This window comes from Strix uralensis, chromosome 21 (genome assembly GCF_047716275.1).
Source record: "Strix uralensis isolate ZFMK-TIS-50842 chromosome 21, bStrUra1, whole genome shotgun sequence".
Lineage (NCBI taxonomy): Eukaryota > Metazoa > Chordata > Aves > Strigiformes > Strigidae > Strix > Strix uralensis.
In genome coordinates, this window is record NC_133992.1 from 8984593 (window position 1) to 8997909 (window position 13317).

A 13317-nucleotide genomic window follows, 5' to 3' on the forward strand; every position below is an offset into this window, starting at 1 on the left:
GGCTACCACAAGAACAGGGGGAGAGGTGCCCAGCACATGGGTTAAGGGTGCAAAAGCTGCTCAGAAAACCACAAACCCTTCATATTTTCATCCAAAACCTGCAGCACAAATCCAGAGAACCGCCCTGGTGCCAGCAGTGCCAGAACCATCACTTCCCAGGAGCTGGGGAGTAACTCTTACCTTTCCAAAATCCCGTACATCAAAGAGGTCAAAGGGATCAAACAGATCGCTGTTTCTTAACCCAAATTTGTCGTGACACACTTTTAGGAAGGTTCGGATGTTCTTCAAACAGAGAAACTGGGGGAAACAAAAAAAGAAAGGGAGGGAAAAGTGAGCAAGACAGGCACAAATTTTAACTGAGATTTACTGAGTTAAATTCACATGCGAGACAAGTTAACAGGGACTTAGAAACTTGCACTGAAAAGCCACGAATTAGTTTATTTGTTGTTACTGAAGATGTCAGACTCCTGGTGCCCTGTGAGGACTCCTGTGTTCTCAGCTGCGCACCAGAAACAAACGCCCTTTTGAAAAACAAGTTTCACATAAGGTAACATTGCAGAAGGGCTGGAAAACTCAAGCCAGGACATTTCCCTTTCAAGGTCAAAGCCAAATATAAATTACAGCTGATGTTCTACAGAAGCCCAGTGTTGAACTTTTAACCATTTCCAGCATGATCCCATTTGGTTCCCTACAGAAGTGACACGTTACTGTGCTTACGGTACATACTGCTGTACATCTGTACACATTCACGCACACACACAAAAGGTTGGGACAGTGAAAATTAGAGGTTTTTTTTGCTTTGGGGTCCGAAGCAACTGACAACATATTCAAGTAAGATTTGCTCCCTTACCCTCGCACCTCCCAGATGCTGCAGGCACCACGAACGCTAACAGACCCACGAAACATCAGCCAGCCACGTACAGCCCGTTTCCAGCTGCTCTCGACCCAGCTCAGAACCTGTTCCCAAGACCAGGGCAATCCCTGGGACTGTTTCCACAAAGCTTTGCTCATCTCTAGTCTTAGCCCATTTGAAGAGGCAGAAATCCCACCCCTCTGGGGACCACCCTCGGTTATTCAGATAGCTCAACTGGCAAAGCAACATTATGTTTCTCTTTTAAGAAAATCCTGTCTTTGACTGTAGCAGTAATTGGTCATTTGTTTGCAAGCGTTGGGGATTTTGAAGTCTGGGGACTTCAGATGGTCTTGCTCCAATGGTGACGCTTGGCAGCACAAGGGCTAAAGTGAGAAGAATAAAAATCTGCTTTGTTTTTGTGGCTGCATCACCTATTACGGCCTTCAACAGGATGGAGTGACTCTGCTGAGCAAGTCAATTAATTTCACTTCTTTCTGCATCCTCATGCTATTCCACAAAATACCTTCAATTTATTGCTGTAAACAACTCTTCTTTTTTTCAGCAAATTCCTCACAAAAATGTAGCAAACATGTTAGAATTCTAAGGAAATCAACCCATTAAAGGGGTGAATCATCCCCACATGATAAACAGGCACAAGATGCACGCTGCCTCGGGGTGGGTTTGGTCAGCGCGGTTTTGTCACGTGGAACTATGTCTGCTCCCCAAATTGTCATCAAAGCAACACCACGCAAAAACACTGCTTGCAAACTTCACCAAGAATTTAAAGCAAAATAAAATAGCTTAATTTTCTTTTAATTAAAAAGAAGCAAAGCAGAGTCTTTGGGGCCTTTGTATCTCCACAGACACGACCGCGATGCAGCTTGTTGTTATCACTGCATTTGGGATTATACGTGAGGTTTGTGGTGATGGATTAGCAAAACCACCTCATTAACAACAGGCTGTTTCACCTACACAAAGAAAGAAATAACCTTTTTACCCTTCTCCCCCATTCCAGCCCCCTCTCCATGGAGCTGCTGAGCGACAGCAGAGCTCCCCCAGCCCAGGACATTCCCATCACATCAGAGCCTTCTCATTAGACAAGCAAGTGCCAGAGGCAGAAATTGAAAACAATTCTGTTTTTCTAGGGCATTCCTCTATCTCACATAAACACTGCAGTAAATATAATCCGTCTAGACTGAGAGGGGTTTTTTTTAGAATTGCTTTACGACCTCTCTCACCAATACAGGTTATTTCCTAACTTTATCTTCTGGGTCTCTGCAAGAATTTACACCCTGGGCAAAGTGGCTGATTGCAGCTGGGGTGTTTTTTCTGTTGCACTGCAGTCTCATTGATTTCAAATTTCTAGCACGTGTCTATTGTAAATCCTTTTAAGCCTCCAGTTTTGAAAGTTAATGACACAGGTTATAGCCATAATTAGACACAGCAAGATGCAAGCTTTCCCCGCAGAACTGCCCTGCCTTTCTGTAGCATTCCCTCCCCACCTCCCGCTCAGCTCAAGGCCGGGGCAACAACGAAGGCTGAAGTGCTCAGGAAAAGACTTTCTTAGCGCCGACGTTCAGCCAAGCACAAGACACCCAAGAGGTGTGAAAACCTGGACCCTCTGCACGGTGCATTTGTGGTCCGAATTCCTGAAAAGCTCAAAGCTCACACTACCTTGTTTCTGGAGGATTGCAGAGGGATCACACGTCCAAGCAAACGAATTCCTCGTCCTGACAGCCTTTCTATCCCCATCTCAGCTTGGCCCCGGTGAGAAAGGACAAGGCCAACCACGCTGTTCAACATCACCTGCATCCAGCTGACTCTGCTGATCCAATTCAAATCTGGAAGCCATCTCGCCACCAGCCACTAAATGAGCACAAAGCCCCCGCAGCAGTGCCGCTGCCCTTCCCACAGCCCCAGGTGATGTCTGCAAAAAGCCACCAGGCACGGCCACCACGCAGCCAGCCAGTCGCCGAGTGCAGGCAGATGATATCAAGGAAGAAGCCAATAATCTATTTAAAGAGTTGCTGAAAAGGCCTGATGTAAACCACCGTAAACCAAGGCAGCAGCACCATGGCCCCGCTCCACCAGCGAGGCCACCACATTACCTGCAAGAAAAGCCACCGCTAGGGACGACAACACGGTAGGTGTTAGCCCCACTCTTCACGCACAAGAGGTCAGGGTGGGTACAACCCACGTGTGGGTGTTAGTGGCACAGTTTGCTCCTGCACTATGTGTCTCTCACCAATCTGCAAAAATATCTTCTTGCGCTTTTGCTCACAGCTGTTTCGAGGTTGGTTTGCTGTTGATGGAAGATCATGAATTGTTGGCTTAATAGTGTTACTCAATGGCCACATGTTAAAATTAGCTACAATTGCATATGAGCTGTGCCGAGGCCATTTTATTTACCAGTCAATCACACCTTTGGACAAGTAAACACTCCACAGGAAAAAGAGAGAGAGAAATCAATGCTCTCCATGGGGCTCATTCACCACCTGCCAGGCCCAAAATCAATGCTGTCATTTATACACTTCGAGCGACACCAGCGCTGAAGCAGGGTCCTGCCATCTCCTTTGGTGCAGGGGCCAGCGGGGGCCCAAGCATGGCACATCCCGAGTCCTGCCATCACCTTCCCCTGCACCCAAAACAGCCTTGGCACCCACCAGCCATCGCTTCTGGGGATAGACACCACCAGCAACCAGGATGCTCAGTTCTGGAAATAAACCCCAGAGACCACGGCAACTTCTGCAGATAGCAGCATCTCCTGGGCTCCGAGAGCAGCCCCAGCACAAGTCCTCGGCGTGGGCAGAGCTTTGGGCACTGCAAAGCCCAACCAAGGGACTTCGGAGAGGGAAGTTATTAAAGCCAGCACAAAGGGGCGATGGGCACAGGGATGGACTGTACCACAGGGACCAAGAAACTCATCCAGTAAAACAAAATAGCGCAAAGCCTGCCGATAGACGAGAAAAGTCTGTGGTCAGCTCTGGCCTGATCCTCTGAGGTTTGCAAGGAACCAGCACTACAGAGAGGCAGCAGCGACAGCCCGGCCCCTGCCACCGTCACAGCAGAAAGGCCCCGCCACCTGCACTCAAGTTTCAGACCAGCTTTGCTTATTTTTAAACACTCTGCAATGCCTTAAAGTGAATAAACTGCTCTCAGCCACCACCCGTCCTGCCCCAGCTCGACAGGAACTCGCTTTGCAAAGAGGCAGCTGCAATTTCGGCAGGACCACAGCCACCCTCGTGCACGCAGGGCAGCGAGTGGCCCCCAGCACTTGAGACACACTGGAAACTCCTCGGTAGATTCTGGGATATTTATTTAAAGCGGGTTTTCATGGTATAATTTGTTTTATTGAATTCAGTAGGTTTAGAGACTCCTTGGATGATCACTCCGCATAGAAAGGGTGTTGCTGCCAAGTTTTCAGTGCAACTCAGAAACTTGTCCTGCAAACTTATAAATGCGTTGGAGAAGCTTTTGGTGGAGATGAAGAAAGGGACAGTTTGGTACTTGGGATAACTCTATTCTGCACAGGGGCACTGGGAGCTTAGTGGGGACGTGTCCAGCCACCCCGAAGCTCTGCTCCCACACCCCAGGCGGGAAGGGCAGGTCGGATGTTTCTGCAGTGGAAACTACAGCTGTGGGGGTGGGAGGGGAGCCTGCGGGAGGGTGCACAGCAGCTCAGCACCACGCTCCTCCTCACACCCCGTTTTAGTTACCACCGCCCCTCCCTGTGGTCCCCATATGACTGGGTACCCGTGGCACCTGCGCTGACTAGACAGCAGCCATTTCTGATGCAAATTCGTCAGAAAAGATCCAACTACTCAAGCACGTTGGGGTGAGGGTTGGAAACTGTCCCCCAACCTCAGCAGAAATGATCGCAGGCTGGAAAGGCACGTGTGTTCCTGCCTCCCACCAGAGCCGCTAAAGGGAGATGGCAAAGAGGCAGGAAAAAAGCCGGTGAATGCAACAGCATTTGCTCAACAACCAAACCGCCCAAGGTGGGATTTGGAGGACGTTCACGTGAGCACCAGAGCAGTCCCTAGTCCTTGCATTTGGGATGGCACAAGGGAGGGAGGTGCAAGGCTTGGGAGTCTCCAAGACACATTTAATAATGTGATAAAATGTAAGAAAAGGGCAGAAATTAGGTAGATGGTTTTGTCTAGCAGGGCAGGATCATGCAACCGCTCACGGCTTTTCAGAAAGGGCCTTTTGGAGAGGCAGCGGCTGCCGGCGGCTGGGGTTAGCGCTCCGGGGAGGAGCGGGGCCGCACACAATAGCCCTGGGCGGCTGGGCACGCAGCCACGTGCTGAGCCGTGGCCAAAGCCATGGGCTTGAAATGGGTCCTGCAGCATGCAAGGAATGCTGCAGCTTTGCCGTTTGAGATAACCCACTGACGAATGACGAAAGGAACTTTCTTTAGCGCTTCCTGACCGTGATGTCAGATTTCCTCTTATCTCGCTGCCGGCACGGCTCAAAAGCACCAGGCGAAAAGTAAGTCCCCAACAGGGAGCTGCGAGTATCTGCTTATCACAGCAAACGGGGAAGGGAGGGTCTCTCATTGAGAAAACACATCGTTTGCAACGATCAATGGGGAAATGGGTATCCTGTGGCACAAACCTCTCAAAGCAAGCCAAAGGATGCAGCTCCGAGTCACGCTGAGTTCCCCTGCGCTACTCTAACACCGCAAAGGGGCTTCAAAACTCCCCTTGATTGCTCTAAAGTCAAGAGCAGAGAGAAAGTCCAAAAGCATCCAAGTACCCAGCAGGAACCACGGGGCTGCAGCCAACATAACTCTGCATTTAAAACTGCACAAATCACAGCCTTTATCTAATCTCTCCCAATGGCTCTGCCCAGTCTAGCTTGCCTCCCCATCAAGGCGTTACCAGGAGTTTTGGGAGCAGTAATAAGACTCAAATGCACAAATGGAGCTTCTATCACCCTCCACCAGCAGCACCGAATCTTCCGTGGCTTTGTTCCTTCTCATGCTTTGCCCCATTGTCTCTGGTGGGAAGGAGCAGCCGCAGAAACGACACAAAACATCTCTGCAGAAAATTTCCCTTCCCATTTGGATTCAAGTCGCAGCTCATCAATTACTTTAGATGGACAGATTAAATTTCAGGTTGTTGGACAGCAGATTTATCTATTGAGAAGTGGAGAATGAAATTATTTCTCAAACAATTTAGTGCTATTATTTCCCCCCCATTTCAGACATTCCTACCGCAGAGTGCTCACGGGCTGGGCAAATTCCACTTAGCGAGACTGATTAATGAGCCCGAAATGCTGATGAGTGCTGACCTCCCCACAGCTTCTCCTTCTACTCACATCCACCCACATGCAAGGATTAGCCCTAGGAGAGTACCTGAAGGAGAGCAACCATTTCTTCTAGCAAACACCCTTCACTCATCACTGGGAGGACCGGGGGAAATCAAGCCTGCAGCAAGCAAAGGTCCTTCCCAGCGAGAAGCATCAGCCAGAGCTGAGAGAGGCGGCAAATCTCCCACACAAGCTCGCCAGGAGCTTCTCCCTTGGCCAGCAGCAGCACAACAGGGAGCAAGGCAGCACTGCTGGGAGGCTGTCTGGCAGCAAGCAGACAGTCTGCCGAGCCCCACTCTGATCCTGCTCATCCTCACACCTTTGCTCATCATCGCTCTCACATGGGTCAAGCAAAGAGCTCCCAGTTACCCTACAGGAACTTCCCATCATGACGTACAGGCTCTCAAAAGGAAGAGGTTTCTCAGATAACAATATTAAGCTCATGAACTGGAAGCTGGAATACACATAAAATTGTAAAAACAATTTAAAAAAAAACAAAAAAACAAAAAAACCAAGGACAGGCTCTAGAGTAACCTACTAAATACACTGAAGTCACAAGCCTCAGCCCGAGGCAGAGGAATGGCTCTCAGCAACGCTCAAGTCAGAGCAGGCACAAACATTAACCAGAGTTCCTGGATTTCACACAAGACATGAACTACTGAAACAAGGCGAGGACTGGAGGCAAACACCTCCGAGGTGGCAGACGTTAAGAGGAGGTGGGAAGAGCAAGAGACAGAGCACAGGGTCACATGATTAATCCAACTGGTCAGGGATGCAAAAACATCCAGTGACATACTGAAGTATAGACTGAAGATGTATAGAATACAACTGTGTCTGTGCTTTCTCTGCAGAAGGAGCCTGTGTGAGGGCAGCAGCATCGTGCCCCCCCAGGGCTGCTGTCACCTTGCCAAGCAGCGCTGCACAGGCCAAGCCTAGCGCTGTGGGAGCTCGGCCTATTTTATCCTAGGAAAGTTTTGCTGACACCTGAACTCCCCCCAAGGACGGCCAGGCTCGTTTCCTCCGTTACATATGCTCCTTCAGAGAAAGAAATGGAAAAGAAAAAAATAAAAGTCCAGAAATGTGGATAAAACCCCCATCAGACGGCTGATGAGTCCAAGACGATAATGCAGAGCTGAAGGAGGGATCAAGGATCGAGTAACATCCCCCAGTTTAGAGGAGGGAAAAGAAATCACAGGCAAGTCCAGACGCTTGTATCCTCCGAGGCAAACTCCCAACAGCAGCGATGACCTCCCTGAAGCTTAAAACCACGGGCTGAGCCCTCCCCGGCGGCACGGCAGGAGAGGTTCGTTAAAGCCCATGCAAGGAGCCAGCAGACCCCGCATCGCGTGGGGAGCGCTTGGCTCGGCAGAGCGCAGTCGCTCGGCCTCTGTCCATCCGTCCCGCTGTCGGAGGGTCACCCAGCGGCACGCAGGGGCTTTAAATGAGCGGAAGGAAGCTGCAACTTCCCAAAGAAAACGGCGGAGCTGCAGCTGATGACAGTACTTCCCTGCTTTGTGGAGCCCTCCCAGGTCTGCAAACATGGGGCTCTGCTGAGAGAGCAGGATTCGTTAAGGTAAGGGCTTTAATTGCAATGCCTCGGAGTGTTTTATCAGAGATGCTTATGGGGTCTGAAATTCTCTGCTCACACACCTAAGGTCTGGACAGCCCAGAGACATCCAAAATCCAGCAGGTCCAACAGGTTCAGCACCACTCCAATCCCCAACCACGGGTTTGAGGTCTACATAACCAAAAACCTTGCCACTGAGGTTTTAGAAAACCCTAATCAAATTCCCTGCATCGCATCAGGCTGCTGATTGTACTTCAGAGATTTATCTTTTAGGATGTCTCTACGAAAGAGATCTGCAGAGGCATTCCCAGGAATAACAAGAGCTTCTTGCAAGATCAAGTGGGCACAACCCTCTCTGAAGGCCCTGGTCTTCAACCCCTCTCCTCTGAGAGAGGAAATTTCAGGTTTCCCTGTATGGAAGACATCACTGCTTTGAGCCATGTGTCTTCTTGCTGTTACAAAATGAACACATGAGAAGCAATATCCCCTTTTCCTTTGCTACCCATCCCCAACAGTGATGCATTTCAGGAGCTGAATGGAGAATACAGACTTCCCAACTATATGAAGGAAAGGCAAGTGGGTAGTGGGACACCAACACATCCCTAACTACCCTAGACAACCCTGATGGTCTTGTGTTACCCAAATCAACATCTCCTGATGTGAAAATCCCTCCTTGGATGCTCTCCTGATCCAGTGATCTGCCCGGACAGTGCCGGTGTGCCGCACCCTTGGCAGTGCTGTGGCGATGCCCAGGACAGACCCGTGTGACATCCCCACATCCCTTGGACAAGACCAAACCATAATGGCCTGGCAGACAGAGCCAGACCACACACTTGCTCTTCCAGACACCCTCTCCATAGCCATATACATCAAGATTTAAAAAAAAACAAAACCCACACACAAATAAATGCAGAGCAGCAGTTTTCTCTGCAGGTCCTGGCCTGCCCCAGAGCCACATGGGACTGGCTGCCAGGACAGGGGATGACAGGGCAGGGAGCAGAGGCTGTTTGCAGCCCGAGCTACAGGTAAGTGTGAGAAGATCACCAGGTATCACCACCACGCTTTTGAGGAGAAACCCAGCTGGACCTTTTGAGCTCATCAGTATCACAGGCAAATACAACAAAGGGGTTTCTTTTCGACTTTCCCACACAATCCAGGGTGAGAGCCTCCGACTCCTCCATCCCAGATCTGGGCTGTCTCTGTGGTATATTTACTAGCAGACTGCCAAATCCAGGCTTGGCTTAAGTAAGGAACAAGATCTGAGACTACATAAAGCTTGGAAGGATTGCTCAATCTGCCCACGTTTGGCACCCTTAATGGAGAGTCCCCTTCCACACTCATTAAATCCAGCCTTTTTCTCCTCTCGCTGGAAGACATGCAGCTCTGTCAGGGGAACTCAGTTAAGAAAGGGGGAATGAAAAAGAAAAAAAAAAAAAAAAAAAAAGAGATGTTTTGGCTTTTACTACTGACATGAAGTCCTAAACTCATGTTTGTCTCACTGGGGCTCACACTTCATCACTCATAAAACATGACCATAAAAGATGGGATATGTAAAAAAGAAATTATGATTATAGCTGATCAAGAAATGAGATACCTTCCCACGCACTGAGTTTTCAGCAAAGAAAATTCAAAACATTTTGGCCAACCCAAAGCTTTAAGACAGGACTTGACCTGAACCATGACAATCAAATTGTAACGCAGAATTCAGCTGCTGTTAAAGAAAATTAGTAATTGCGTAACCCTATATAGTGTTACACTGTAACGATACGCTTACAGAGAACTTTCCAAGCAGTCATTGTTCTCCTGCTCTTCAGGCTGACGCAGGGAATCAGACCGTGATGAACTTCTGACAGGACAGCAATGAGAACAGCTACGGTACGTCTCCAAGATGAGTAAATAGCAGCCAAGTCAGGAAATCAAGTCTCGTCACATCAAGTATTCAGGCCAGACCCCAGAAAGGAAGCTCCAGGCAGTAGCCTACAAGCCTGGACTAGTTCAAGAAATTCACAGAACTTAAAGTTTTGTCTCTATAAAACCACGCTGCCCTGTATAAACACCGGAGAGACAAGCTCTGAGATTCTGGAGGCAGAAGTGAACCATGGGATGGGATCCGAGGTAGGTGCCTGCAATAGCTGACTCCAATCTCATTTACGCAAAACTGTCAAAACAGACTATTATTAAATAATAACCAAATACGTATGTTGAATTAAACATGTTTATATCAATTTTATAGGAGTCCCATATGAGCCCATTTTAAATACCCATTGATACCTCCAGACCGTCCCTGAGCGGATCGTGCCACAGGCAGAGGCACATCCTCATTTCAGGACACACACCAGTCTCACTGCTGACACCGTACGCTTTTCTTTTTTAAGAAATCCCAAGAAATCTCATTTCAGAAGTTCTGCCATCAGATCAATGGCACTCTTCCAACATCCAAAAGACTTTTCTGGCACGAACTTGTACGTATGTCCCTGCATTCATCCATCACGGGTATACACAATTTTTCTACGTACAGTCATGATTTAGGGTGACCCGCTTCCAATTAGACTCACTTCACTTTCAGAAAGCCTCAGAAATTACAACTAAATGTGTTATTTTCCTCACTGCAAGAAGTGCCAGGTTACCTGCCAGGAAGCAGAAGCGCTGAACAAACGAACCTCCCGATACATTCATCCCACCGAGCCGGAGCAGCGCAGTATGCAGAGGGAAAGCACCACTGAAAAGCAAAAACTCAGCCGTGAAAAACATTTATAATGCTGCATTGGTCGCAGCTTTTACCTTTTAATTTGGCAATGGAGGAAATAACGGCCTAGAACAATTGCAAGCTTCTATCATTTTGAGATCTGCACTCTGTCTGTGCTCCAGACAAAGATCTGGAGATGATAGTTCAGCTGCCAGATCAGCACTGAAGGACCCGAAGCTGTAGCCGGTGCTGGCAGAAGAGTTACACATCCCAGAAAATGGAGACAGCCTGCTCACGGTGACGGCTGCCGACACGTACCCTGACACCATTACACCTGGGCTGCGTTACACTTTCCTGGACTGTTGCCCGAGTTGCTGTCTACTCACAAAGCCTTGCTAAAATCAGGCCAGCGGCTGACAACGGGTTCAGTGAAAAACAGTTCCTAAATGTCACACTGGGGACCAGGATGGCATTATTAGAAGCAGACAACAAACACTCAGAAAACTGCTTAATGGCACCAGGTAATGATGCTGAAAGATATCCCCCAGCTTCTTCCTAAAGAAGTAATTAAAACCAGAACACTACTTTTCACATTACAGATAACTGATGCAGACCAGCATATGAAACCAAGCTGCATTTTGCAAGATTAAGCCCACAATGTGCTTTTAATAGGTCTCTCAATGCTCCTCTGCCTCGTGGCAGCACGCTGGGGCTCTGCACTGACATCAGCTCCTCGCTGTGGAGACGGAGCAGTCTCAGAGCAGCTCAGCGCCTTCTTCACCCCCAAAAGCAACAGAAACGGGGTCATGGAGGGTGCTCCTGGGCTGGCCAACCCATGCGTCACTCCTCCACGCACAAGCTCTCGACACGGGGAGGTGGGAAGAGCAGGCAGGTGGAAAGAGGTAGGAAAGACAGACCTGCACCACAAACCCTCTTACGCAAGAGGAATTTCAAAGGAAAACTCTCATGTATTACAGGACCTACAAGCCAGACCTTGCTGGCAAGCCAGAGGGAGCAACCCACCGCAGACCAGCTCTTCTGAGCCTCCTGGGTCATCGGGAAGAGACCAGCATCGTATCTACTGCTACGGGCAGCAGCAGGAGCTGAACCAGATGCTGCCAGAGCTGAGAGAAGGGGCCTGGGGTGCCTCTGGCAGCCTGCGTATGGAGGCTACTTGTCCTTGGGGACGGAGAATGGACAGGCAGCCCTGAGGCCCCAGGAGCCGCTTGGGGCTTCCTCCTCTCCTCGGTTTTAAATAATAAATGTTTTGTTGCGTTTCAGTGCTGGGAAGAACCAAGGATGTGAACAGCGTGAGCGGGAGAACAGGAAGGGCTTTTGTTTTTAGCCATGGTTTAATTGAGGCTCGTCAAGTTTTCTAGCTCCAAATTTCTTCTGCAGAAAATGAAGCTGAAACAGAGCAGCAAAAGCAGGAGTAGGGAGTACCACTGTCTGCAAGGTGACAGCCGACAGAGAATGATTCTAACACGTGTGCAATGCACAGAAAATTGCTCTGGGTAAACGGGTTATTAAAAAAATCTTAATGGAAGGAAAAATAAAAGGTTTTATAGCTTAACTGCCTTAGTGCTTCTGTTTCGGATCCAGGGACCAAGGGTAGACAGACACACGTGCAGACACACATCAGCGCCTGGAGCTCTCCGCTGAGCATCTGTGCCTGCAGGACGGCCAAGGCAGACCAGGGCTCCGTGCGCACGCTCCCTGTAAAGATTAATTTCCATAATGCCCCCGAGATGAGAGGCAGAACATCGCCCATCAAGGAGAGGGAACTTTTGATAGTGTTGGTACATGCCAGACTGATCCCAGCCCAAGTGGCTTGGATTACACAAAGCCTCTGTCATCACCAAAATGAGATGAGATTGAAAAAGACACGTCCAGCTTCATGCTCACTGCAATGGCCTGCATGTTTTTGATTAAGATATTCATTAATAGTACAGCTTACCACATATTAAGCCCATCTTCAAGAAGGGAGACCCAGGGAACTACAGGCTGATGAGCCTCACCTCTGCTCTGGATCATGCCCCTCTTGGGATCCCTTTCCCAAGGACAAGATGGTAAATCAGGAGCAGTCAACACTGATTTAGCAACAGCAAGCCTTGCTTGTCCAACCTGATTGCTTTCTATAAAGAAAGAAGGGAGCAGACAGATAAGGCTGGAGTTGTTGATGTGACACTGCACAGAGGGGCCGCGCTGGCTGGAGGAGCCCCTGCTATCCCACATCACCCATCTATCGGCCGTGCCCAGGAGAAAATAGCTAACAAATCACCTATTTTAAAATGCAAGGGGGAAGTGAGGGTGAAGGGAGACTAGCTGGGATGAAACCCCCTGCACTATAACTCCTGCCACCCTACCCCCCCAAACCAGAAAAGGTCAAACAGTTTCAAATGACAAAACCACAACTGGGTACTCAGAACTTCCCAGGCATCAAGGAAAAGCCCCCCATGAGTCTTCAACAGACTTCAGTAGGCTTCAGAGTAGCTCCCAAAAATCCTCCTTGGCTTTCCCATAATAGCTCTGAATCCATTTCTGTGTATCAGGAAAGGAAAACCCACCCGCGAACACAGACATAAACACACATTTTTCTTACCATCTAAAACACTTGTACTGCCTTTTATGATTTGCATTCAGGGTATCAGTTCCTCTCCCTTTCAGCACTGCAAGGAAATTAATTAACTGAATAGTAACCGTAAGTATCACAAAGCTTGGGAGGTTGAGACAGGAAATGTGAAGGTTAACCATCATATTTAATGTATGCATGAGATAAAAATCAGAATGAACTTTGATCAAGGGAAGGATGGGGAGGCCATTGGTGTTACTGTGATGGCGATTGTTTTGCTTGGGCTTTTTTTAAGATTAGAGCTTATATTTTACCTTTATTATTTC

General features: G+C 48.7%; 1 protein-coding gene across 3 annotated transcripts in view; it reads right to left on the reverse strand.

Moving 5' to 3' along the window:
* VAV2 (vav guanine nucleotide exchange factor 2) overlaps positions 1–13317 on the reverse strand; it is a 149411-nt gene that overhangs the window by 114669 nt on the left and 21425 nt on the right. For 2 of the 3 annotated variants that reach the window (XM_074891253.1, XM_074891251.1), the window contains exon 2: positions 181–297. In XM_074891253.1, coding sequence (XP_074747354.1) covers positions 181–297 — 117 coding nt within the window. Of the gene's footprint in view, positions 1–180; positions 298–13021; positions 13080–13317 lie in introns of those variants that run through there. The other variant, XM_074891252.1, reaches the window with a different exon arrangement.